This window comes from Schistocerca nitens, chromosome 1 (genome assembly GCF_023898315.1).
Source record: "Schistocerca nitens isolate TAMUIC-IGC-003100 chromosome 1, iqSchNite1.1, whole genome shotgun sequence".
Lineage (NCBI taxonomy): Eukaryota > Metazoa > Arthropoda > Insecta > Orthoptera > Acrididae > Schistocerca > Schistocerca nitens.
This window is the reverse complement of record NC_064614.1, coordinates 881,352,455-881,380,275: the sequence shown is the minus strand read 5'-3', so window position 1 is coordinate 881,380,275 and position 27,821 is coordinate 881,352,455. Positions and strand designations below refer to the sequence as shown.

At 40.2% G+C, this 27,821-nt stretch overlaps 1 protein-coding gene across 2 annotated transcripts in view; it reads left to right on the top strand.

Annotated features, from left to right (window-relative positions):
• The window catches only part of LOC126263896 (actin-binding protein IPP), a 63,501-nt gene that overhangs the window by 13,658 nt on the left and 22,022 nt on the right, over positions 1 to 27,821 (top strand). Inside the window, exon 6 of one of the 2 annotated variants that reach the window (XM_049960952.1) lies at positions 10,245 to 10,394. The exons of the other annotated variant lie outside the window; for it this stretch is intronic. Coding sequence (XP_049816909.1) covers positions 10,245 to 10,394 — 150 coding nt within the window. The remainder of the gene's footprint in view (positions 1 to 10,244; positions 10,395 to 27,821) is intronic. 2 annotated transcript variants of the gene reach the window in all.

Below are 27,821 nucleotides of genomic sequence, written 5' to 3'. Positions count from 1 at the left end.
AAGCTTTTGAAAATGTTGATTGGAATACACTCTTTGAAATTCTAAAGGTAGCAGGGGTAAAATACAGGGAGTGAAAAGTAGTTTGCAACTTGGGCAGAAACCAGGCAGCAGTTATGAGAGTCGAGGGGCGTGAAAGGGAAGCAGTGTTCTTTTAATCCATGCATTGAGCAAACCGTAAAAGAAAGTAAGAGGTTCAGGGAGAATAAATAAAAATGTTGAGCTTGTGTATGGGATTGTAATTCCGTCATGGACGGCAAAGGACTTGGAAGAGCAGTAGGACAGGGCCTTGAAAGGCAGATGTAAGATGAACATCAACAAAAACAAAGTAAGGGTAACGGAATGTAGTCAAATTAAATCAGGTGATGCTGAGGGTATTAGATAAAGAAATGAGACACTTGAAGTAGTAGATAAGTTTTGCTATTTGGGCTGTAAAATAACATAATCGCTGAAGTAGAGAGGATATAAGATGTAGACTGGCAATGAAAAGAAACACGTTATGAAGAAGACAAAATGTGTTAAAATTTAAGGTAGATTCAAGGCCTACAAAGTCCTTTCTGAAGGTATTTGTCTGAAGTGTAGCCTGGGTTCGGAATGAAGATTAGATGGTTGGATCACATAATAATGAGGTGCTGAAGAGAATTGAGAGAAAAGAAATTTGTGGCATAACTTGATTAAAAGAAAAGATCAGTTGGTAGGACACATTCTGAGAGATCAAAGGATCACCAATTTAGTATTGAAGGAAAGTGCGGGGGTAAAAATCATAGAGGGAGACCAAGAAATGAATATATTAAGCAGATTCAAAAGGATGTAGGTTGCAATAGTTAGTTGAAGATGATGAGGGATGGCACACCAAAAAACCTGTCCCCTACAGCCTAGCCACCCTTGGATGACACATCTGCAGTGATGAGAACTTCGTTGCCAAAAACTTCACACAGGCCTTCACAGACAGGCAATACCTCCCAACCCAAACCTAGTCCACAAACATATTTCCCATGCTATATCCTCATACATGGCCAATCCTTCCACCACCGACAAGAGCCATCTACAAGGGAGTGCGACTCTTCTCATCCAGTGTCACCCCAGACTGGAGCAGCCCTTCGCCAGGGCTTTGATTTACATTTACATCTACATCTATAGCTATACTCTGCAAACCTCTGTGAAGTGCATGGCAGATGGTACGTCCCATTGTACCAATTATTGTTTCTTTCCATTCCATTCATGTACAGAGTGCAGGAAGGATGACTGTTTGAATGCCTCTGTGAGTGCAGTAACTATTCTAATCTTATCTTCATGAAACCTATGTGAGTGATACATAGGAGGTTGTAATAATTACCAGACACATCTTTTAAAGCCACTTCTTGAAACTCTGTTAATAGACTTTCTTGGGCTAGTTGTTTATTTTCAAGAGCCTTCTAGTTCAGTTCCTTCAGTACCTCATGGGTCAAACGAACCTCTGATCATTTTTGCTGCCTTTCTCTGTAGTCCTATTTGGTAGGGGTCTCACACTCATGAACAGTATTCTAGAAGCAGTCGCGTGAGTGATTTGTAAGCAATCTCCTTCGTAGACTGATTGCACTTCCCCAGTATTCTACCAATAAACCAAAGTGTATCACCTACTCTTCCGATGACTGAGCCTGTGTGTTCATTACATTTCATATCTCTATAAAGTGTTGCACCCAGGTATTTGGACGAGTTGATTGATTCCAACGGTGACACATTGATATTATAGTCATACGATACTACTTTTTTTGTTTTGTGAAGTGCACAATGATTATCTCCCATCTTGCCCTGAAGTGAGGGACAGCCTATCCAAGATCCTTCCCATCCCTCGTAAAGTGGTATTTCATCGCCCTCCCAACCTACACAACATCCTAGTCCATCCCTATGCCACACCCTCCACTCGACACTTTCCCCTTCCTACGTCCGGTCACCCCCTACCAATTCATGTCCCCACGTTGCCTTCAGTGTTTGCTGCTTCTCACCACCTGTCCATATACCTGCTACCTCTCCATCCCCCAGTCCTAGCCAGCTAATGGGCTGCCTCCCTCCGTGCCACTAACCAGCCACTCCCAGTCCGTCTCCCTGCTTCCTGCCTACTCCTCCCTCCACCTGCCCCACCCAACACCACCCCCACCACAATCTGTCTACCTGCTGCAAAAAGGCATTGGCACTGTCAGTCTAGCTTGCACCATGCAGGGGCTTAGATGTATGTTTTTTTTTTGTTTTACTCTAGTTTGTCAAAGGACAAAATCTAAAAACTTTTGTGTGTGCCTGTCAACAAACTCAACACTTCTGCATATTGGTGAGTGGTGTCCTTTAATCATAAAGTATTAACAGTCACATTTGATTTGAACCAGTAATCGGTTGTGGCTTTACAGCCATGGTCAGATGTATAAACCTATCTCTTGAGATAAAATAAAATGTGACCCTAAACATGAATTCAAAGATTTATTTAAATTATCAACGTCACCAGTCTCCTTCAAAGGCCAGTGTTGGAATCATGTGTTTGAGATTTATTCAAAGGCTTTGGTACTTTGTGCTGTGGTTAGGCATTTAATTTGTTACTTAAAATAAACAACTGACTGTGGATAGTGAAGACACTGAGTAAAGCACATGACATTCATGTAAAAGACATGTAAGTAGTTCAATTGTTTGCTTGCATATATGTGTAGGTGGGGTGAACATGGAATAGATGAGGGAATAGAAAAGGTGAAAGGAAAGGAATGATTAGACTTAAGGAAAGGATGGAACATAAGGGAATGCGGTAGGAATATGGTGCCGAAGAATGCTCACTCAGATGCAAGCAACAGTAGTTGCATGATTCCCATGAACATACCAGGGAAGAAGAGCTTGATGAGTACAAGAGTGAGAGAGACCGTTAGTATGAATAGTGTGACTGAGGATCCATGACCTATAAGCCTACCATAACTCAAGTGGGGGAAGGACGAAGTGAAAAAGCTGCTGTGTTGACGTAACATTGGGCAGGATGAGAACAGTGACAGAGGTAGAGGTTTGACAAAGACTGGCATGAACTGATTTCAGGACTGAAAAGAACTGTCTGTGGACAACTTGATAAATGACTTGGCCATGGAATGATTTCATATCAAGGATGAGTACTGAGCTGTGAAGCATATCATCTCTCATCTTCAAACACACAGAAGCTGGTTTAATCATTGCAGGAAACTGAAAGAATAGAAAAGATTCCTGGTAATTGTTCATGGCAGTTTTCAACAACAAAGGAAGATACATTTCTGAAACTTTGTTTACTCAAAAGACACAATTGCCTCTTACCTCCACAAGGGCGGAGGACATTCTTATTGATTATGTGTGATTTTCAAGTATAAACAAACAGCTGAAAGCCATCTGTCCAGACCTCTGGTGACCACAGTGGCTTCAAGGCTGAGGATGTTAAAGATAAGGTCAGAAAACTTAATTCCATTTTTCCAAAATTGTTTCACTGAAGAAGATTAGTGTCCTTGGCATTGAGAAACAGCTGAAATACTAAAACTGAACAAAGCTCTCCCATCTGATGCAATCCCCATCAAATTCTATTCTGACCTGGCAGCTAGGTTAGCGTCTCTTCAACCATAATCTACTGTACAACCCTTAAACAAAAGACTGCTCTTTGTAGAATCTTAGAACATCTCACAGCAAGAACAGGCTGTGGAGTGGGGATCCATTAAGTCACATTGGTGGGCTCCACTGGGATTGCAGATGATTGCGCTAGCTCACCATTAGTTCCCGTCTCAAGGCTAATGTTCAGTGGGAACTTCAGTTCTAGAAATTTAGCATGTTGTTGACAGCAGTTGGGCACCCACTTGAGTAAATGTAAGATATGTTACCATAGATCATTGCTATACAATTCCATAACAAAGTCTTCCCGAAAAATATAACTTCATTAACCCTGAGGTGCCCCGGTGGCTAAGATCAGGACTTCCAGTAAGCCATCTGTTGTGATGGTAGTGCAAATAATCACCAAATGTAGTACCCTGGTTTGAAGGTTTCCAGCGGTTCTTCCTTTTTAATTTTCTATTTAATTTCACCAATTATTATCAGTGCTGGAACGTAATTTAAATTAGGAAGCGAATGTTTAATCACATTTTATACAACTCATTTTAGTTTTCTGGAAATACTGCTTGCATTAGATTCTAGATGATAAGTGCCAAGATTGTAACCAATAATAAATACATGTCCACTGTACAGTAGATATGTGACGTCTGTGGATGAGGTATTGAATTAATATGGTAATGGAAAGCCCTTGGTGTAATATAAATAATTTAACCCTTTCAGCGTATTTGTCCACTGTAGTGGGTGATTTCGCTTTCAGTTGATATACACTTTCTAAAAGTTTTGTAAGGTCCTGGGCAAAGCATACTTTGTAGTGGACATTCTCTTCCAAATGTCTGCATGCTTCTGCCACCTGTTCACTGATGTTTGAGCTTCCATGATGTGCACAAAGTGTTGGTCGTGCAAAGATTGCGGCTGAATGTGACCACGTAGATTTTAGAATTCTGCACATCTTTTTCTAAATGTTCAGTGAAAGTCTGGTATTCTTTCCTGTTGAAAGAGGTTTCAATAATTTCAAAACCATTTAGAATCATAAGTAAGCAAATTATTTCAATAATTTCAAAACCATTTAGAATCATAAGTTAGCAAACCCCCCATGAACCATGGGCCTTGCTGTTTGTGAGGAGGCTTGCGTGCCTCAGCGATACAAGACAGCCGTACTGTAGGTGCAGCCACAATGGAGGGGTATCTGTTGAGAGGCCAGACAAACGGGTGGTCCCTGGAGAGGGGCAGGAGCCTTTTCAGTAGTTGCAGGCGCAACAGTCTGGGTGATTGACTGATCTGGCATTGTAACATTAACCAAAATGGCCTTGATGTGTTGGTACTGCGAATGGCTGAAAGCAAGGGGAAACTACAGCTGTAATTTTTCCCGAGGGCATGCAGCTTTACTGCATGGTTAAATGATGATGGCATCCTCATGGGTAATATATTCTGGAGGTAAAATAGTCCCCCATTCGGATCTCTGAGTGGGGACTACTCAGGAGGACATCATCATCATCAGGAGAAAGAAAAATGGCATTCTACGAATTGGAGTGTGAAATGTCAGATCCCTTAATCAGGCAGGTAGATTAGAAAATTTAAAAAGGAAAATGGATAGGTTAAAGTTACATATAGTGGAGTTAGGGAAGTTTGGTGGCAGGAGGAACAAAACTTTTGGTCCAGTGAATGCAGGGTTATAAATACAAAATCAAATAGGGATAATGCAGGAGTAGGTTTAATAATGAATACAAAAATAGGAGTGTGGATAAGCTACTATGAACAGCATAATGAATGTATTATTGTAGCCAAGATAGACACAAAGCTCACACCTACCACAGTAGAACAAGTTTATATGCCAAGTAGCTCCGCAAATGATGAAGAGATTGAAGAAAAGTATGATGAGATAAAAGAAATCATTCAGATAATGAGGGAGACGAAAATTTAATATTCATGGTGAACTGGAACTCGATAGTACGAAAAGGAAGAGAAGGAAAAGTAGTAGGTGAATATGGAATGGGAGTAAGGAATGAAAGAAGACGCCACCTAGTAGAATTTTGCACAGAGCATAACTTGATCATAGCTAACACTTGGTTTAAGAATCATGAAAGAAGGCTGTGTACATTGAAGAGGCCTGGAGACTCTGGAAGGTTTCAGATAGATTATATAATGGCAAAACAGAGATTTAGGAACCAGGTTTTAAATTGTAAGATGTTTCCAGGGGCAGATGTGGACTCTGACCACAATTTATTGGTTATGGACTGTAGACTAAAACTGAAGAAACTGCAAAAATGTGGGAATTTAAGGAGATGGGACATGGATAAACTGAAAGAACCACAGGTTGAAGAGACTTTCAGAGAGAGCATTATGGAACGATTGACAAGAATGTGGGAAAGAAATACAGTAGATGAAGAATGGGTAGCTTTGAGAGATGAAATAGTGAAGGCAGCAGAGGATCAAGAAGGTAAGAAGATGAGGACTAGTAGTAATCCTTGGTAACAGAAGGGATACTGAATTTAATTGATGAAAGGAGAAAGTATGAAAATACAGTAAATGCAGCAGGCAAAAAGGAATACAAACATCTCAAAAATGAGACTGACAGGAAGTGGAAAATGTCTAAGCAAGAATGGCTAGAGGACAAATGTAAGGATGTAGAGGCATATATCACTAGGGGTAAGATAGATACAGCCTACAGGATAATTAAAGAGACCTTTGGAGAAAAGAGAATCACATGTATGAATATCAAGAGCTCAGATGGAAAACCAGTTCTAAGCAAAGAAGGGAAAGCAGAAAGGTGGAAGGAGTATATAGAGGGTATGTACAAGGGTGATATACAGGAGAGCAATATCATGGAAATGGAAGAGGATGTAGGTGAAGATGAAATGGGAGATACGGTACTGCGTGAAGAGTTTGACAGAGCACTGAAACATCTGAGTTGAAACAAGGCTCCGGGAGTAGACAACATTTCATTAGAACTACTGATAGCCTTGGGAGAGCCAGCTCTGAAAAAACTCTGCCATCTGGTGAGACAAGCGAAATACCCTTAGACTTCAAGATGAATATAATAATTCCACTCCCAAAGAAAGCAGATGTTGACAGGTGTGAAAATTACCAAACTATCAGTTTAATAGGTCACGGCTGCAAAGTACTAACACGAATTCTTTGTAGACAAATGGATAAACTGGTAGAAGCTAACCTTGGAGAAGATCAATTTGGATTCTGTAGAAATGTTGGAACACGGGAGGAAATACTGACACTACAACTTATCTTAGAAGATAGATTAAGGAAAGGCAAACCTATGTTTCTTGCTTTTGTAGATGTAGAGAAAGCTTTTGACATTGTTGATTGGAATATTCTCTTTCAAATTCTGAAAGTGGCAGGGGTCAAAGACAGGGAACGAAAGGCTATTTACAATTTGTACAGAAACCAGATGGCAGTTATAAAGAGTCGAGGGGCATGAAAGGGAAGCAGTGGTTGGGAAGGGAGCGAGACAGCGTTGTAGCCCTCGATGTTATTCAATCTGTATATTGAGCAAGCAGTAAAGGAAACAATAGAAAAATTTGGAGTAGGAATTAAAATTCATGGAGAATAAATTAAAATTTTGAGGTTCGCTGATGACATTGTAATTCTGTCAGAGACAGCCAGGGACCTGGAAGAGCAGTTGAATGGAATGGACAGTGTCTTGAAAGGAGGATACAAGATGAAGATCAACAAAAGCAAAATGAGGGTAATGGAATGTAGTTGAATTAAATCAGCTGATAGTCAGGAAATAATTTCTGACAGTATTTGTATGGAGTGTAGCCATGTATGGAAGTGAAACATGGATGATAAATAGTTTAGACAAGAAGAGAAGAGAAGCTTTCAAAATTTGGTGCTACAGAAGAATGCTGAAGATAAGTTGGGTACATCACATAACTAATGAGGAGGTACTGAATAGAATTGAGGAGAATTTGTGCACCACTTGACTAGAAGAAGGGATCAGTTGGTAGGACATGTTCTGAGGCATCAAGGGATCACCAATTTAGTATCAGTGTGGAGGGTAAAAGTTGTAGAGGGGCCAAGGGTTGAATACACAAAACAGATTCAGAAGGATGTAGGTTGCAGTAGTTACTTGTGGATGAAGAAGCTTGCCAAGGATAGAGTAGCATGGAGGGCTGTGTCAAACCAATCTCTGGACTGAAGACCACAACAACATCAACAAGAAGTTAGCAAAATTACGGTTCCCATGGAAAAGTCTCGACGGTGGACAAAATGTCTAACACCATCATCAACTTTGGTTTCGTATGACAATCCATGTTTTGCTTGTGTGTTTTTTGAAATGTTTTCACTCATATTTACAATAGTGTGTTGTTGTTAACTACTCGGCATTGTTTCAACAATGATCAGGAATTATAAAGAAAAAGTCATTGTGGAGGAGAGTGTAGAAATTCTGGAAAATAGTGACATATTCAGTATTGAAGAACTTGGATGTAGTGACAGTTTTTCTTCAGTGACTGACAGCTATGACGAGCTTTCCCAGATACTGGGTTGTGTCAAGGAGGAAAGTTGAGATGAAGATAATCGTGATGATTGTCCTGATTTTCGTATACTGAAGCATACACAAAGAAAAATGAACCAGGAGTATTTTTGCAGGAGGTTATCAGTAAAACGTCTTGGTCTTCCTGAAGAGAAAACTTTGGATCCATGCAACTGCTATCAATGTATCACAGAATTGTGGATTATGACATGAAAGTGGACTATGAAGGAGAGAGTCAGACCTTGAAATCAAGCTACCCCATAATATGTTTAAACAAAGTGTAGAAATGAATGGAAACTGTAGAGGATATGAGATATGATTCTATGGACCATTTACCATCCTTTGAGCAGCAGAAATGGGCATCTAGATGTAAAAATCTTGAGCAGAGAGCTATAACACATATGCAATATGCCAAATTCAAGCTCTATCTCTGTATAGCAAGAGGGCACAATTGCTTTCTAAAATTCCATACAAAATAATCTTTGCATGAAAACACAGTGTCACAGCTTAATTTCACTTTTGTAAAGCTTTTTCTTATAAATTTTCATAACTAACAATGTAAGGAAACGACAGATGCTACTTTCTTTAAAGATGACACATTAATTTGCAGACATACACAATTAAAAGACACATGCACATTAGCTTTCAACCACAGCCTTAGCCAGAAAAAGAAAGAGAAACACACACCCCTCACACACACATGACCACCAACTTTGGCAGCTCAGAACAGAATGCAGCTGTCACATGGAATGGACGCAGCAATCTGGAGGGGATGGGGAAGGGAAAGAGGAAGGGATAGCAGTGTATGGGTGGTGGGAGAGAGGAGCGCTGTTTGGCCGAGTGTGCAGGGACTAGACTGCCAACAGGTGCAGTGTCGGGAGGCTGTGGGGCAGGGAGGTGGGGAAAACAGAGCAGAAAAGGGGAGGAGCGAGGAAAGATTAAATTTTCATAAGTATTTTTCAAGAATATTATTTAAACATTCCACTCCCTTAAAACAGATGTCACAATAAATTTAGAGATTAAATGTATGCAATAAAATATCCTGATAACTGTATTATACCTTTAAGTCACAGCGTCCTCTGTACTGGACAAATCATAAGTTATATTTCTATGGCCCAGTTTTGGTTTCTGTTATATGAAAAATTTCTAATTAAGCTCTTCTTGGACACTAAATTACATAATTTTCTTCCCAGAAATGAAAAAGAAAGCCTGAAAGGACTAAGGAGTAAAGGTAAAAACTAACCATATAGTTGGCACAGACACACAAACAAGCCTGAGAACATTGCAGAACTAACAATGTTCTCAGTCTTGGTTGTGTTCCTGTTGATGACTCAGCAGCTCAATAATCATTGAGTTGTTATCCTATCTCCTCAAATTATTTAAGGCAATTAATTGGTAGATGTATCTGTATCATACAATAACATACCTTTCTCTCAAATGCATTGCCGTTACTGCCATAACTGTTGTTATTTAATTAAATTTAAAAACCCATGAGCTATTCAGCCTGTAGAATAGGTAATCCAAAAATTTACAGGTCTCACTTACACAAAATTCACACACTAGTTTTTATGCTGCTGTTCAAACACAATAAAATAAGCTTCTGTACTTACCATGTAATTAAGTTTCCAACACTAGCATGCTTACAAACATGCTTACAAACAGCAAATCAGCAGGTTTTTTTTGTGACATAGTGGCTTTATGGAGTACAGATCAAGCTAATTATTTTCTGCACACGTAAATGGATATAGAAAATAATATGTGGAGATTTAAAAAAAAGCATTTTCACCATTGATGGACCATAGTTGAGATATATACAGATGCCATTTATAGTAGTTTTCCATTTTGCTTTTGTCCATCACATTCATCCTTGAAGATGCTTCTGGAAATCAGGATCTGTGGAACATATAAGTGTGCACACACTGTTTTCTCACTCCTCAAGATATTTGAGAGGTATGAGTATATACTTAAACTTAGTGAATACTATTCCTAGCTTTCAAAGCTTCTGGAAAAGTACAATATTAATCAATATTGTTGTTATTTGGAGTAATTGCAGATAAATACTCATGAGGCAGATTGAAGTCAAACATGCCCATTTTATCAAGAAAAAAGATTGTCTGTAAATCCTATGATCATATACCTGAAGAGGGCATAAAATGTTTATAGAAGTGTACTTTTTCTTATGTAGGTATTTCAAGCTGCAATGCGCTGGATCATGCATGATGTTGTACAGCGACGATGTTACGTGTTTGAGATATTGTCTAAAGTGCGCCTCCCACTGCTTTCCCTGTGTCTTCTAGATCGTGCTATTTCAGAGTGCACTGACAGCAGCTTAGAGGTAAACAATTTTAATCTACTTTGTTATACTATTTTTAGAAATAATATAGAGAAAAGTGCAGTGACAAATTTCTGTAAGCGATAGAGCATTGGTGTGGATTTTGAGCATTGATGTGGATTCAATAAAGAAGCATTTCAGGGAAAGGACATAATTAACTTGTCCAGGACTATGCCTTCATTAACTTAGGATCAAATCTGGCAACCATGTCAAAGGATGTACTTCCGTGGATGTGCTGCGTATGAATATTGTGTTGGGATTAGCAGAGAACAGTGGTTGTCTGTCTTAGATGACATTGAACTGATAATTAAACAATAATGAAAAAAACACGAGAATTCACATGCTAAAGCACTTCATGGCAGTGTGATCAGAAGTTAAATAGTACTAGCCTCATTAATTACATTACTTCTTTTTCTTGTAATGGAATAAGTCCTCTTTTTGTATGCTGATAATAACTGTGATCCATTAAGAGACTTACCAATTCCATTTCCGCGTATGCTCAGTGAGAATCAGATTTTTTTTTTCAGTTTTGCATTCATCTTAGGCCAACATCTGTTGACAAATTTTTTGACATTTTGGCTGCATAAGTGGGTGGCATTGTTAAAGGTTGGCCCTCTGTTGCTAGTAACAAACTGCGACCTGTCACATTGACGTCTGATGGCTCTTCCCCTTGTCACCCGCAACAGTTGTTAGCTTCAGCGCGGGAATCCAGGATCCATTTACTTTGAGTCTTTTTATTTCTTGTTAAAGTTATTGTCATATTTGTGACTTTCTTATGCTTTACTGAACAAATGGTCATGGCAGTTCTTCGCAACCTGTGTGTAAGTGAATTTTATGATCTGATTGGTCTTGCACAGCACATGCTCTGCCATGACCAATTTTTCCAACTGTCCTAACGTGCACTGTTGTTGTTCGGTGGTCGTGGTATCATAGTATCGTCCAGTCGTTCCAACATACCAACTTATACTGTATATCCTTGATGTTAGGAGTGGGTCCATTTTGTTCTTTGCCAATCTGAGACATTCTTTGATCTTCTTGTTCAGTTTGTAAATGGGGCTTTAATGCCATGTTTGCACAGTATGCTGCCGTTCTGTGTCATCCTGGGAATGTATGACTGAAAGGCTGTACCCAACATTTCTTCTACCAATGTGTTACCTTGCCAGGTGTGTGACACTTCTTATGCAACTGGTGGAGTATCCACTACTCATCAGAATGCAATCCAGGTGCTTCATCTTGCATCTGAGGTGCTGCAGCTCACACATTTATCTTGTGTGCATTGTAAGTATATTAACCATTCCTCTTTTCTGACAAGGGTGATGATATGAAAGTTTGTGCAGGTGTCTATTGGTGTATATCAATTTACAATACCTGCTGTGGCCGAGGTTCTCACAATTACTTGTAACCAGTTCATCAGGAAAAATGTAGCTGTACATGCTTTTTGTCTTCCATTGTAAATTTAATGTTGGCATGGAGACTATTTAGATATCTTAGGAGGTCACCATAATGTTCCTCACAATGGCTCTACTTAACGAAGGTGTCATCAGTGTATCTTCCAGCCCTTTTGTAAAAATCGCCATTGCAGGTAAAGTAACTAAGATACACGTATTGTGAGAGCCTGATGACATCCAGCAAGAGTAATGAAACTGATATGCTCCAGAGTGTCATTAGGTGGCACTTTGGCAAAGAAAGAAGCAACATAAAAGCTGACCAGAAGGGTGTTTGGTCCAAGCTTTAGTTTTTTCAACTTCTCAGGGAGCTATCCTAGTCCCTTATGTATATTGCAACATTTCCCAAACATGACTGAAGTAGAAAGACCAAGTGTTTATCCAGTTTATACATCAGTAAGCCTGGAGCACTTAATGATCAGCTTTAATGGTACACCATCTTTAGGAATTTTTGGGAACCAATACAACCAAGATGGTAGGGCTTTTGTGTTGTACAGGCTCCTCTGTATGTCATAGAGAGAAGACACCTTGTTAACTGATTCTTATTCTGTGCAATCCCCTGTATTGGCCCTGTGCTAGGCTTTTATAATGTTGTTGGGCCTAGCACGTCACACATCTTCTGATCACGATCTTCAGTCTTCATTACAGTGGTCACATTTCTCTCATTGGCAAGCAGAACCAGTATGCTCCTGTCAGCATTGAGACTTCTCTTTTCAGGTTGCTTGACACAATATCTGTTTGGTTTCAAAAATACAGCTTTTTCACATGGAAAGTTCCAAGTGGCTGCTTCAGTGCTGGATAAAATTTTTGTATAGTAATGGATTCCCTCCTTTTTGAACATAGGGTTCCTCCTATGCATTGACTGTTCTCTGAGATTGAGCACAGTTCCTGACACGTCAGGAATCGGCTCGTCAGTGTGCTTTCTGCATCTTTCAAACTTTTTCTTCTGTGTCTTGGTGTAATAGTTGAGCTTGTTCTGCGTCTCTCACAGGAGTGTGTCTTATCAGGAGCTCTTGTGTGTGTAATGGAAATTTCTACAAACAGCATAGAGGTTTCTGTATGATTAGTCCACTTAGTCCGGTGGAGCATTTCAAACGACAAGTGCTGAATGTGGCGCCTTATAAACCTAAGGTGTGCTTACTGCTATGTCAACAACACCTTCATCTTGTGGGGAGCCATGGTGAGGAACAATCTGGTTGTTTCCCAAGACATCTGAACAGTCTCCATGTCAACATTACATTTATTATGGTTGCAGAAAAGGATTAACATCAACCTTTTGTAGAAGTACTGGTTATAAGGGACAGGGAGAATCTGGGCCATAGTGTGTATCAAAAGCCAATCAGATACACTGTATCTCTGGCCATTGGCTTGACTCCATTTCATTAACAGCAATGGAATGTGAGTCCATGACAGTACCAGTTGCTCATGAAGGTAAAAAGTCAAAACAATTGTTAAATGAAATTCAGCCAAATATCCCGAGACAATAAGCAGCAAGTAATACATCATGTATTCATTGTAAGCCTTTATGGAGTTTTTATGATCATTAGCATAATTAATTTTCTGAAGTAAATTCATTATTTCTGGTACTGTTGTAAGCAGTCATTATAAGTAGCTATGGTGAGAAATACTGCTATTGGTGTTGTGTGTTGGTTTTTGTTTGTATATGTGACAGATTAAATTTGTAAATGTAGACTAATGGACTTTTTTAAAAAAATTATATACATATTATGTAGCTGTTTATGGCTAAATGGAAACCAGAAGTGCAGCTAGGACCACATAGTGAATTTGCAATATTAAGTTCCTGTTGGCCTGGTTGTGATCTCTAAACTCATACTAGGCTAGCTGGGTAGGTAGGAAGATAACTACAATAGGTATACAGTAGCATCAAGCCAGGTTAATGGATTTCTACCTCAGATTCACCACAAATTGTACCAGAAAATGATATTGAAATAATCTTTTGTCATGTATGGTTTTCAGCCTGATTTGCCAAAATTTACCAGTCAAATTTAAATTTTAACAATAAGCAATAAAGTAACCAAAATTATTCTCTGGATATAAATAACAGCAAAACATAATGCACTATGTGACCAAAAGTCTCCAGAAACCTAGTACCATTTGTTGCAGACTGTCCAGCTGTGTACTTAGTCAGTTGGAGAATTCAGTTGAGAAAACTATTACATTTTGAGGAAACAGAATGCTTGGTCTTTACTTACCTTAAGGGGCTCCGGAAAGGCTCAAAATCATGAAAAGTTCAATTTTTACTTTTTTGCGTTTTCTGAATCTGCAGACTATTACCTTTTAATAGATATATAATTTATTCAATTCCGAAGACTACAACTATTTTTAATTTTTTTTTGAAATGTGTTCTACATGGGCGTGACCCACTGTGGCGCTGTTAAACTGCTGTCAAATGGTGTTATTATTAACGTCCGTGTTCATCAGGTACATTTTAGTGATGTGAGATAAAGTATGTGTTGTGGCTAACCTGTGATGGTTCAATATATATCGCTGGTGTGATTGTCGATTGTTTCATGTTTATTTACTCTGTCGTTATCTCGAAAATATTCGTAATTAATTCTGTTTCTTGAGTCTCTGTTTTGTTGAAGTATAATAATGAGTAAAAGTAAAGTTATTAGAAATCCTCTGAAGGCTTTTAAGAAAAGGAGAAATGTTGGAAAGCCAAAGGTATGTGCTATTACTGTAAACAATAAAGACGATAACCAAGTGAGTGAACCTAACCTCTCAAGTACACCTGCCCATAGCAGTCAAAGTGGGAAAGAAAATACTTCACAGAAGAAGCTTGGTTCAATGAGTGAAAACTATGAATGTTTTATGGGCGAATCGGATGTGAATGAAATATTTGATATGTCGGTTCTCAAAGGAATTTTTTCAAACTGTGTAAGATATATTCATTGTAGTGAAGTTGGTCTGGAACTCTCCATAATAAAGCACGTAGGACTTGCTAGTGAAATACAACTGAAATGTGATAAGTGTTCATACATGACCACCTTTTGGAACAGTGTTGCAGTAACTGCAACTGAAGAAAATGGTAGCAAAATCTACGAACACAACATTAGATTTGTTTATTCCTTGCGTTCAGTTGGTAAGGGTGCTACTGCAGGTGCAATTTTCTGTGGCATCATGAATCTTCCAAATCCCCAAACCAAGTTTACGACCTATAATAAATTAATAGGGTCTAAAGTAGAAGATGTCTGTATAGAATCTATGAAGAACGCTGTTGAAGAGGCAGTAATGGAAAATAATGGTAACAGAGATTTGACTGCAGCGTTCGATGGTACCTGGCATAAACGGGGACACACATCTCTTCATGGTGTAGTATCTGCCACCAGTATGTATACAGGGAAAGTTTTAGATGTAGCAGTAATATCAAAGTATTGTAGATATCCACAAAAATATAAAGGTACACATGAAAATAATTGCAAAGCTAACTATAGTGGCAGTAGTGGAGGAATGGAAGTGGCTGGTGTTGCCAGTATATTCCAGCGTTCTGAGGCGTGTGATAAAGTGCGATATGTTAATTACCTTGGTGACAGTGATTCTAAAAGTTTCAAACATGTTCAAGGACTGAAGCCCTATGGTGATGATGTTGTAGTGCAGAAATTTGAGTGTATTGGACACGTACAGAAGCGAATGGGAACAAGACTTCGGCGACTGAAAGCTTCGTACAAAAAACAAAAACTCAGTGATGGTAAAGGGTTGGATGGGAAGGGAAGGTTAACTGACAGTGTAATTGACAAAATACAGAACTATTATGGAATGGCTATTAGGCAAAATACACAAAGTGTCGACGAAATGAAGAAGGCTGTTTGGGCTCTTTTTTTTCATACTTCTTCAACCGATGAAAATCCCCAACATAGCTTGTGTCCCAAAGAAGAAGACAGTTGGTGTAAATATAACAAAGGATTGCTAACTGGTGAAGTGTACACTCATAAGCATAGTCTGCCTCATGCAATAATGGAGGTGATAAAACCTATTTTCAGAGACTTAGCAGCACCTGAACTGTTGAAAAAGTGTATTCACGGAAAAACTCAAAACCCCAATGAAAGTGTAAATAGTGTTATATGGTCGAGAATCCCCAAGACTGTATTTGTTGGAATAGAAACACTTCACTTTGGTGTGTATGATGCTGTTGCGACTTTCAATGATGGCAACATTGTAAGGTACAAGGTATTTAGAAATATGGGAATGAAGATAGGTTCTAACATGGTACGAGCGATGCTTGCTTTAGACAAGGAACGCCTTCGGGCTGCAGACAGGGCTGTAAAGAGTCTAGAAATACAAGCAAGAGTAAACAGGAGGAGGAACAAGAGGAAGCTGGAGGAGGAGTTTGCAGAGGATGAAGATAATCCATCCTATGGACCTGGAATGCACTAAAAAGTTAATCCAATCTTTGTCGCTCGATTCCCAAAACTTTTATTTTCTCATACTAATTACATGTTTTCTAAGGATCTTCCAAACATATTTGTTTCAAACTTTCAGTAAATGTTACACAGTACCTTCTGCATAATTTAACACAGCCTTTTTCCAAAAAACTGTATATTTTTGAATATATAAATAAAAAATTGCAAAAAAATGTTGTGAATTTTCATTACAATTGAAAAAAAATCATCTTTAATAACTGAACTAAAATTTTGTAAAATCCCTGTGTTAAGTTGTAGCCCATATTCCAATAAATAATCTGTAAAAAGTTCAACTTCCTACCTCAAATACTTTGTGAGGAAAGATGTAATTTATAAGCGTTATTTTAACATTGCAAGTATAGGGCGTTCCGGAGCCCCTTAAGGAGGTGAAATTCCAAGCTCTGTTGATAGAAAGAGGTAAAAGGAAAAAATATTTGTACTAACATTTGAAACTTGTCTGTTCCTTCTTCAGGGATGAAAGAGGGGTTGGTTGGGGAATATTAGTGAAGAGGAAGCATATTACTCAGACCCTAGATTGAGAAGACCATCATACAAGGTCTGAAGTTCTGAAGACTCTGAATAGTTTTTGCTACTTTTAAACTGTTGTATACATGGAAGAAGCCTGGAGATACTGGAAGGTCACAGATAGATTATATAATGGTAAGACAGAGATTCAGGAACCAGGTTCTAAATTGTAAGACATTTCCAGGGGCAGATGTGGACTCTGACCACAATCTATTGATTATGAACTGTAAATTAAAACTGAAGAAACTGCAAAAAGGTGGGAATTTGAGGAGATGGGACCTGGATAAACTGAAAGAATCACAGGTTGTAGAGAGCTTCAGGGAGAGCATTAGGGAACGATTGACAGGAATGGGGGAACGAAATACAGTAGAAGAAATAGTGAAGGTAGCAGAGGATCAAGTAGGTAAAAAGACGAAGGCTAATAGAAATCCTTGGGTAACAGAAGAGATATTGAATTTAATAGATGAAAGGAGAAAATATAAAAATGCAGTAAATGAAGCCGGCAAAAAGGAATACAAATGTCTCAAAAATGAGATTGACAGGAAGTGCAAAATGGCTAAGTAGGGATGACTAGAAGACGAACATACGGATGTAGAGGTGAATATCACTAGGGGTAAGACAGATACAGCCTACAGGAAAATTAAAGAGACCTTTGGAGAAAAGAGAACCACTTGTATGAATATCAAGAGCTCAGATGGAAACCCAGTTCTAAGAAAGAAGGGAAAGCAGAAAGGTGGAAGGAGTATATAGAGGGTCCATACAAGGCGATGTACTTGAGGACAATATTATGTAAATGGAAGAGGCTGTAGATGAGGATGAAATGGGAGATATGATACTGTGTGAAGAGTTTGACAGAGCACTGAAAGACCAAAGTCGAAACAAGGCCCCGGGAGTAGACAATATCCCATTAGAACTACTGACAGCCTTGGGAGAGCCAGGCCTAACAAAACTCTACCATCTAGTGAGCAAGATACATGAGACAGGCGAAATACCCTCAGACTTCAAGAAGAATATGATAATTCCAATCCCAAAGAAAGCAGGTGTTGACAGATGTGAAAATTACTGAACTATCAATTTAATAAGCCATGGCTGCAAAATATTAACACGAATTCTTTACAGACGAACGGAAAAACTGGTAGAAGCCGACTTCAGGGAAGATTAGTTTGGATTCCGTAGAAATTTTGGAACACGTGAGTGAAAGGCTATTTACAATTTTTACAGAAACCAGATGGCAGTTATAAGAGTCGAGGGGCATGAAAGGGAAGCAGTGGTTGGGAAAGGAGTGAGACAAGGTTGTAGCCTAACCGCGATGTTATTCAATCTGTGTATTGAGCAAACAGTAAAGGAAACAAAAGAAAAATTCGGAGTAGAAATTAAGATCCATGGAGAAGAAATAAAAACTTTGAGGTTCACTGATGAGACAGCAAAGGACCTGGAAGAGCAGTTGAATGGAATTGACAGTGTCTTGAAAGGAGGATATAAGATGAACATCAACAAAAGCAAAACGAGGATAATGGCATGTAGTCGAATTAAATCGGGTGATGCTGCAGGAATTAGATTAGGAAATGAGACGCTTAAAGTAGTAAATGAGTTTTGCTATTTGGGGAGCAAAATAACAGATGATGGTCGAAGTAGAGAGGATATAAAATGTAGACTGGCAATGGCGAGGAAAGTGTTTCTGAAGAAGAGAAATTTGTTAACATCGAGTATAGCTTTAAGTGTCAGGAAGTCATTTCTGAAAGTATGGAGTGTAGTCTTGTATGGAAGTGAAACGTAGATGATAAATAGTTTAGACAAGAAGAGAATAGAAGCTTTCAAAATGTGGTGCTACAGAAGAATGCTGAAGATTCAATGGGTAGATCACATAACTAATGAGGAGGTATTGAATAGAATTGGAGAGAAGAGAAATTTGTGCCACAGCTTGACTAGAAGAAGGGCATATTGTGAGGCATCAAAGGATCACCAATGTAGTATTGGAGGGCAGCGTGGAGTGTAAAAATCGCAGAGGGAGACAAAGAGCTGAATACACTAAGCAGATTCAGAAGGATGTAGGTGTCAGTAGTGGTAGAGTGGAAGGTCTTCTCGAGGTGTGGCAGGGGGTGAAAGACATTCCGGATGGCTGAATGGAAGGCCTCTCCAGTTTGTCTGACGAACCGGTTTCAGGCTCTGTCTCCGGCTGATACTGATCTTCGGCCAGACATGGCTGCTTGTCCTGTTCCTGAGGTTGCCCTTCAGTCTGCATGATCCGAGCGGTTGTAGATGGTGGGCTTACTGGTAGTTGGGAGCTCCAATGTCAGGCGCGTAATGGGGCCACTTAGGGATATGGCAGCAAGAGAGGGGAAGAAAAACAATGTGCACTCCATGTGCATACCGGAGGGAGTCATTCCAGATGTGGAAAGGGTCCTTCCGGATGCCATGAAGGGTACAGGGTGCACCCATCTGCAGGTGGTCGCTCATGTCGGCACCAATGATGTGTGTCGCTATGGATTGGAGGAAATCCTCTCTGGCTTCCGGCGGCTATCTGATTTGGTGAAGACTGCCAGTCTCGCTAGTGGGATGAAAGCAGAGCTCACCATCTGCAGCATCGTTGACAGGACTGACTGCGGACCTTTGGTACAGAGCCGCGCGGAGGGTCTGAATCAGAGGCTGAGACGGTTCTGTGACCGTGTGGGCTGCAGATTCCTCAACTTGCGCCATAGGGTGGTGGGGTTTTGGGTTCCGCTGGATAGGTCAGGAGTCCACTACACGCAGCAGGCGGCTACACGGGTAGCAGGGGTTGTGTGGCATGGACTGGGCGGTTTTTTAGGTTAGATGGCCTCGGGCAAGTACAGAAAGCATAACAGCCTCAAAGGGTGTGGGGCAAAGTCAAGACATGCGGGGACCAAGCAGCAATCGGTATTGTAATTGTAAACTGTCGAAGCTGCATTGGTAAAGTACCAGAACTTCAAGTGCTGATAGAAAGCTTCGAAGCTGAAATCGTTATAGGTATGGAAAGATGGCTGAAGCCAGAGATAAATTCTGCCGAAATTTTTACAAAGGCACAGACGGTGTTTAGAAAAGATAGATTGCATGCAACCGGTGGTGGCGTGTTTGTCACTGTTAGTAGTAGTTTATCCTGTAGTGAAGTAGAAGTGGATAGTTAATGTGAATTATAATGGGTGGAGGTTACACTCAACAACCCAGCAAGGTTAATAATTGGCTCCTCTTACCGACCTCCCGACTCAGCATCATTAGTGACAGAACAACTGAGAGAAAATCTGGAATACATTTCACATACATTTCCTCAGCATGTTATAGTCTTAGGTGGAGATTTCAATTTACAGGATATAGACTGGGACACTCAGATGTTTAGGACGGGTGATAGGGACAGAGCATCGAGTGTCATTATACTGAGTGCACTATCTGAAAATTACCTCGAGCAATCAAACAGAGAACCGACTCGTGGAGATAACATCTTGGACCTACTGATAACAAACAGACCCGAACTTTTCGACTCTGTAAGTGCAGAACAGGGAATCAGTGATCATAAGGCCGTTGCAGCATCCCTGAATATGGAAGTAAATAGGAATATAATAAAAGGGAGGAAGGTTTATCTGTTAAGCAAGAGTATTAAAAGGCAGATTCCAGACTACCTAACAGACCAAACGAAAATTTCTGTTCCGACACTGACAATGTTGAGTGTTTACGGAAAAAGTTCAAGGCAATTGTAAAATGCGTTTTAGACAGGTATGTGCCGAGTAAAACTGTGAGGAACGGGAAAAATCCACCGTGGTTCAGCAACAAAGTTAGGAAACTACTGCGAAAGCAAAGAGAGCTTCACTGCAAGTTTAAACGCAGCCAAAGCCTCTCAGACAAACAGAAGCTAAACGATGTCAAAGTTAGCGTAAGGAGGGCTATGCGTGAAGCGTTCAGTGAATTCGAAAGTAAAATTCTATGTACCGACTTGACAGAAAATCCTAGGAAGTTCTGGTCTTATGTTAAATCAGTAAGTGGCTCGAAACAGCATATCCAGACACTCCGGGATGATGATGGCATTGAAACAGAGGATGACACGCGTAAAGCGGAAATAATAAATACCTTTTTCCAAACCTGTTTCACAGAGGAAGACCGCACTGCAGTTCCTTCTCTAAATCCTCGCACAAACGAAAAAATGGCTGACATCGAAATAAGTGTCCAAGGAATAGAAAAGCGAATGGAGTCACTCAACAGAGGAAAGTCAACTGGACCTGACGGGATACCAATTCGATTCTACACAGAGTACGCGAAAGAACTTGCCCCCCTTCTAACAGCCATGTACCGCAAATCTCTAGAGGAACGGAAGGTTCCAAATAATTCGAAAAGAGCACAGATAGTCTCAAACATCAAGAAGGGTCGTCGAGCAGATGCGCAAAACTATAGACCTATATCTCTGACATCGATCTGCTGTAGAATTTTAGAACATGTTTTTTGCTCGCGTATCATGTCGTTTCTGGAAACCCAGAATCTACTATGTAGGAATCAACATTGATTCCGGAAACAGCGATCGTGTGAGACCCAACTCGCTTTATTTGTTCATGAGACCCAGAAAATATTAGATACAGGCTCCCAGGTAGATGCTATTTTCCTTGACTTCCAGAAGGCGTTCGATACAGTGCCGCACTGTCGCCTGATAAACAAAGTAAGAGCCTACGGAATATCAGACCAGCTGTGTGGCTGGATTGAAGAATTTTTTGCAAACAGAACACAGCATGTTGTTCTCAATGGAGAGACATCTACAGACATTAAAGTAACCTCTGGCGTGCCACAGGGGAGTGTTATGGGACCACAATATATATAAATGACCTATTAGACAGTGTCGGAAGTTCCATGCTGCTTTTCGCAGATGATGGTGTAGTATACAGAGAAGTTGCAGCATTAGAAAATTGTAGCGAAATGCAGGAAGATCTGCAGCGGATAGGCACTTGGTGCAGGGAGTGGCAACTGACCCTTAACATAGACAAATGTAATGTATTGCGAATACATAGAAAAAGGATCCTTTATTGTATGATTATATGATAGCGGAACAAACACTGGTAGCAGTTACTTCCGTAAAATATCTGGGAGTATGCGTGCAGAACGATTTGAAGCCGAATGATCATATAAAATTAATTGTTGGTAAGGCGGGTACCAGGTTGAGATTCATTGGGAGAGTCCTTAGAAAATGTAGTCCATCAACAAAGGAGGTGGCTTACAAAACACTCGTTCGACCTATACTTGAGTATTGCTCATCAGTGTGGGATTGATCGGGTTGACGGAGGAGATAGAGAAGATACAAAGAAGAGTGGCGCGTTTTGTCACAGAGTTATTTGAAAGCGTGATAGCGTTACGGAGATGCTTAGCAAACTCGTGGCAGACTCTGCAAGAGAGGCGCTCTGCATCGCGGTGTACCTTGCTGTCCATGTTTCGAGAGGGTGCGTTTCTGGATGAGGTATCGAATATATTGCTTCCCCCTGCTTATACCTCCCAACGAGACCACAAATGTAAAATTAGAGAGATTCAAGTGTGCACGGAGGCTTTCCAGCAGTCGTTCTTCCTGCGAACCATACGCGACTGGAACTGGAAAGGGAGGTAATGACAGTGGCACGTAAAGTGCCCTCCGCCACACACAGTTGGGTGGCTTTCGGAGTATAAATCTAGGTGTAGATGTAGATGTAAATACTGGGAGATGAAGAAACTTGCATGGGATAGAGTAGCATGGAGAGCTACATCAAACCAGTCTCTGGACTGAAGACAACAACAACAACAACAACTTTTAAACTTTAATTTCGGCAATATTGGCTAGTTATTGTGTCTCCATCTAATTAATTTGATGTAAACCTGTAATTGCTGCTAGAGTAACATAAAGAAAATTACAGCATTCAGTAGGAATGACCCTAGTAATTCTGAACTTGAAAGATGTGCAGGACATTCCACAAATAATGAGTGAGTCACATTGCAAAAGTTAGCGGTATGGAAGAGGGCCCTATGCTGTGATGAGTGGGTATTGGGTAATGCAGTGTGACCACAGCATAAGAAACTGACATTTTGTCTGCACGACTGTAACAGACTATGCACCTTAAACCACAGTGTTAGCTGTATCACTGCAGTGGGTGTGTACCTATTTCCATCAGTGGTTCAGTGCAACCTGCTACAATCTAACTGGTAGCATGAATGCCACTGTATCAGTTTCCATTGTTGGGAAACAGTAAATGCTTCAGCCTGCAATTTGCACATGGATATTGATTTTACATGCTGAATGGCAAAATGTAGTGTTTTTGAACCAAGTTTAGCCTGTTCTGCAATGATAACCTTGTATTTATTAGGTACTGTCATTGTGAGTGCAATGTGGCAGCCTGTGTGTTGTTGAATCGGACAGCAAACAAATGCCAAGTATGTCTACACTAGGAAGGTTTTGGAGCCCTAAGCACTGTCCATCCTCCATGCAACTCCACATGCCATATTTGATCTGAACAGTGCTTATTTGTATGTGCCAAGGAGTGTATGAGCATTATTCAGATGAGAGGTACTGATGTCATCCTGGCCTACACATTCGTCTGACATGTTGCCCATTAAATTCACTGAAGTTATTTTGATCAGCAGTGGTTCGTCACTGTTCAATAGCAACCAGATTTGTGGATTTGCTCACAAGCCACGTAAACCGAGAGTCCCCCAAAACATATTGAGGTCCTTTTTGATTTCGTACCAAAATGTTTTAGAGGCTCTGGTCACAGCTTGTAGGAGTTTTCACAACAAACCAAATTCTTAATGTTATGTTTCTCGTCTGTGGTGTCAAGTTCATTTTGTTCGTAGGGCAAATTTATCCATTGAGTTCTGGTACTGTAAAGGAAGAATTTGTTTCTGTAGCTCTGAGCCATGGTGAATTTGTTATTGAGAGTTTTGCGCAAATGGTCTAGCACTAAACTAAAGCCCTACCCCATTTAAAAAATGTTGCATGGTGGTCAAGTCAAATCTTTGGCCAGTCCTGTCAGGCACCTCGAGTTCATACATTGAACCTTGCTTGTGGACAACTGACAAGAACCTATTCCAAACAGTTACCACTGTGTGGGAAGCTTGTTGCCATGTAAAATGTTTTCATAAACACAGTAGTTCATTTGCCGTTGTCCAGAACTTTATAACACATTCCAGAGAAAGAAGAACTAAACCAGACTATTATATCGTTGTTGTTGTTGTTGTGGTCTTCAGTCCAGAGACTGGTTTGATGCAGCTCTCCATGCTGCTCTATCCTGTGCAAGCTTCTCCATTTCCCAGTACCTACTGCAACCTACATCCTTCTGAATCTGTTTAGTGTATTCATCTTGTGGTCTCCCTCTACGATTTTTACCCTTTGTGCTGCCCTCCAATACTAAATTGGTGATCCCTTGATGCCTCAGAATGTATCCTACCAACCGATCCCTTCTTCTAGTCAAGTTGTGCCACAAATTTCTCTTCTTCCCAATTCTATTCAATACCTCCTCATTAGTTATGTGATGTACCCATCTAATCTTCATCATTCTTCTTTACATATCTGCCAAATTTTGTTTTTGGGGTATAACATTTGGTTTAATAACACTGGGCAGGCATTCTTCCGGCCGCTAGAAATATATATTTGCTTTTTGCATTATGTACTGTTGCTCATCATGCTATAAAACCACCTCCTATTGTTTTGTTTACATAATCATAAGTGATGTGGCACATTCATTCATGTTGTGGTGGATTCTAGGCAGCAGCAAAACTACTTAACAAGAATGCTATTGCTTGTTGATGAATGGTTCTGCAACTGAACTCTGTACCTGGGCTTCAGAGAAAATCCTCTGCAATAGCTTTTCTACTGCTGGATCCTTGGCTGATACTAGTTTTCTGCAAGGAGGTCTTTATTCCACACTTCTTCCAATTTTTGTTAATTCTTCTTAACTGTGACTGATAGTTTTGGCATTTATGTCATTTTCAAACAAGTGGAGTGTATACCGAGGATCTGAGCTACAGAAATAACAGGACTGGCTCAGAGAGATTTTGTAGAAAAACATTGTTGCAGCTACACAGTGTCATCAGCCAGATACAATTGGTCTTTAATTTGCTTAATTTAATAGTAGAAAAACACTATTTTAGCTACACAGTGTCATCAGCCAGATACAATTGGTCTTTATTTTGCTTAATTTAATAACATATGTACCAAGCTCAAACAAGATTAAATGTCATATCACTATTAACTCTCATCTTTTACTATGTGTATACATAAAATTCACATAACAAGATGAATATATAATACTATATTGTCTTCTGTACAGTAGTAACATTTAAAGGTTTCTTGTATGATGATATACCGACTACTTACAAATATTCTCCTAGCTGATATGCCTAAGAATATGGTTACATAACATAGTTGACCACTGTTGTTTATTATAAATAAAAAGCATAATATTGTGTATATTCTACAGGATTCAAACAGTGGAAAATCTGGGATGGAATAATGACAGCATTATGAAAAGGATAGTTTGCTACTTGCCATATACAGGACACATTGACTTGCGGACAGGCACAAGAAAAATACTGCTATGCACTTGAGCTTTCAGTCAAAAGGTCCTCCTTTAAAGTAGAAAACCCACACGCATTCATACGTGTACAACACACACACACACACACACACACACACACACACACACACACACACACACACACACACGCGCGCGCACACACACACGCACGCGCGCAATCACTGTCTCTGGCCTCTGAGGCCAGATTGTGCACAGCAGCTGTGCCTGATGAGAAAACAATTTGTCAGTCTTGGGGGTAAGGAGGAGGCTGAGGTGAGGAGAGGGAGGAACAGAGGATAGGGTTGGGGGGGGGGGGGGGGGGCAGGGTTGTGCTGCTAGGAGCATTTGGGAGGTTTGGGGGGGAGGGGGGGAGATGTAGAAGAAGGGAAAGAGACTAGTGGGTGCATTGATGAAATAGAAGACTGTGTGGTGCTGGAGTGGGAGCAGGGAAGGATATAGGTAGGTGAAGGACAGGGCTTAGCAAAGGTTGAGGCCAGGGTAGGGGGGATGGAAGCATGGGATATGTTCCAGGGAGACTTTCAATGTGCGCAATTCAGAAAAGTTGGTGTTGATAGGAAGGATCCAGATGGTGTAGGGTGTGAAGTAGTCATTGAAATGAAGGATCCAGATGGTGCAGGGTGTGAAGTAGTCATTGAAATGAAAAGAAGCACGTTGTGTTAGGCGGCATGGTTAACACCTGGGTGGTCCAGTTGTCTCATAGTTTGTTTGTGGCCATTGATGTGGAAAGACAACTGCTGGTTGTCATGCCCATGTAAAGAGCAGCATAGTGGTTGCATATTAGTTTATAGATTACATGACAGCTTTCGCAGGCAGCACGCCTTTGTCGTGATTAGTGAAGCCTGTGACGGGACTAGAGTCAGCAGTGATGGGAGGATGTATGGGACAGGTTTTGCATCTAGGTCTATTGTGGGCATACATGAGGCAAGGTGTTGGGAAAAGGGGTGGAGTAGGGATGAACAAGGATATTGCATAGGTTCTGTGGGCAGCAGAATCCCATTGTGGGAGGGCTGGGAAGAAAAGTGAGTAGGTTATTCCTCATTTCAGGGTATGATAAGGGTTAAAGGGAATGTGATTTAGTTGCTCCAGTCCTGGGTGCTATTGAGTTACAAGGGAAGTGCTCTCATGAGGGAAGTGCTCCTTTGTGGCCAGACAGTGGGAATATGGAAAGTGATAGGTGATTGGAGAGACAAGGCGCAGGAGATCTGTTTCTGTATATGACTGGAAGAGTAATTTTGGTCTGTGAAGGTCTCAGTGAGACACTTGATATATTCAGAGAGGGACTGCTCATCATTACAGATGTGATGGCCAAAGGTGGCTTGGCTGTATGGAAGGGAGTTCTTTGTATGGAATGGATGGTGGCTGTCGAAATAGAGATATTGCTGGTGATTGGTAGGTTTGACTTGGAAGGAGGTACTAATGTAGCTATCTTTTGGGTGGATGTCAACATCAAGGAAAGTGGTTTGTTGGGTTGTTGAAGCAAACAGGGGAGAAAGTGTTGAGGTTCTTGGGGAATGTGGATAGGGTGTCCATCCCTCGTTCCAGATGATAAAGATGTCATCAGTGAATCTGAACCAGGTGAGGGATTTGGGAGTCTGGGTGCATAGGAAGAATTCCTCTAGATAACCCATGAATAGGTTGGCATAGGATGGCACCATAAGGCTTCTCATTGCTGTACCATTTAGCAGAAACTCCATCAAAATGGTCTTGTCCTTATTTAGCACCAATTCGTTTTTGGTGGATATTCTGTGATGAGGCTAATGTTCTCTGTATTATTTTCCACCGCTAACTTGTCTTTTACGGCCCCAGTTTATGAAGGAGGTATATTCGGCATAATTTACAAGGTTTGAATTTTGTGGAATTATTATATCGCTGATGTACATAATAACCAAAAAAGGCCCGATAATGCTTGAAATTAATTTACGGAAATACAAGGAAATATGTGTTATTTCTTTACAGTTGTGATAAAGAATATTTTTCACCATAATTCTGATCACTACAAGGTACAGAAGTTAGAAATCTTCATATGGATTGCAACTGCTGCCAGTGTTTTCTATCTAATGTGTAGAAATATTGTTGTAACAGGCTTAAATGCATTAACTATATTCCTATGACTGACATTTTATATTTTTGCTGTTATGTGTGGTGCAAAAGTATTCATCTTCTTCCTGTGTGGCCCAGGTAAGTGAAAATGTTGGGTACCTCTGGTGTACAGGGTGTAGCATCAATAGTGATAAGCAGGGTGACATATGATAAAGGAACAGGAACTGTGGAGAGTGTGTAGAGGAAATGGTTGTTGTCTATGTAGGAGTATTGAACTGAGTGAAACAAGGTTCAACATTGGTTTTAGGTTAAGACTCATGGGTAGGGTTGGTGGTAAAAAGTGTTTCCACTGTAGGAACTGGGAGAAGGAAGAAGATCTTTAAGAAGTGCAACATGATTAAATTTGTGAATGGGGCGAAAAGTAAGTCCTTTGGAAAAGACTGATACTTC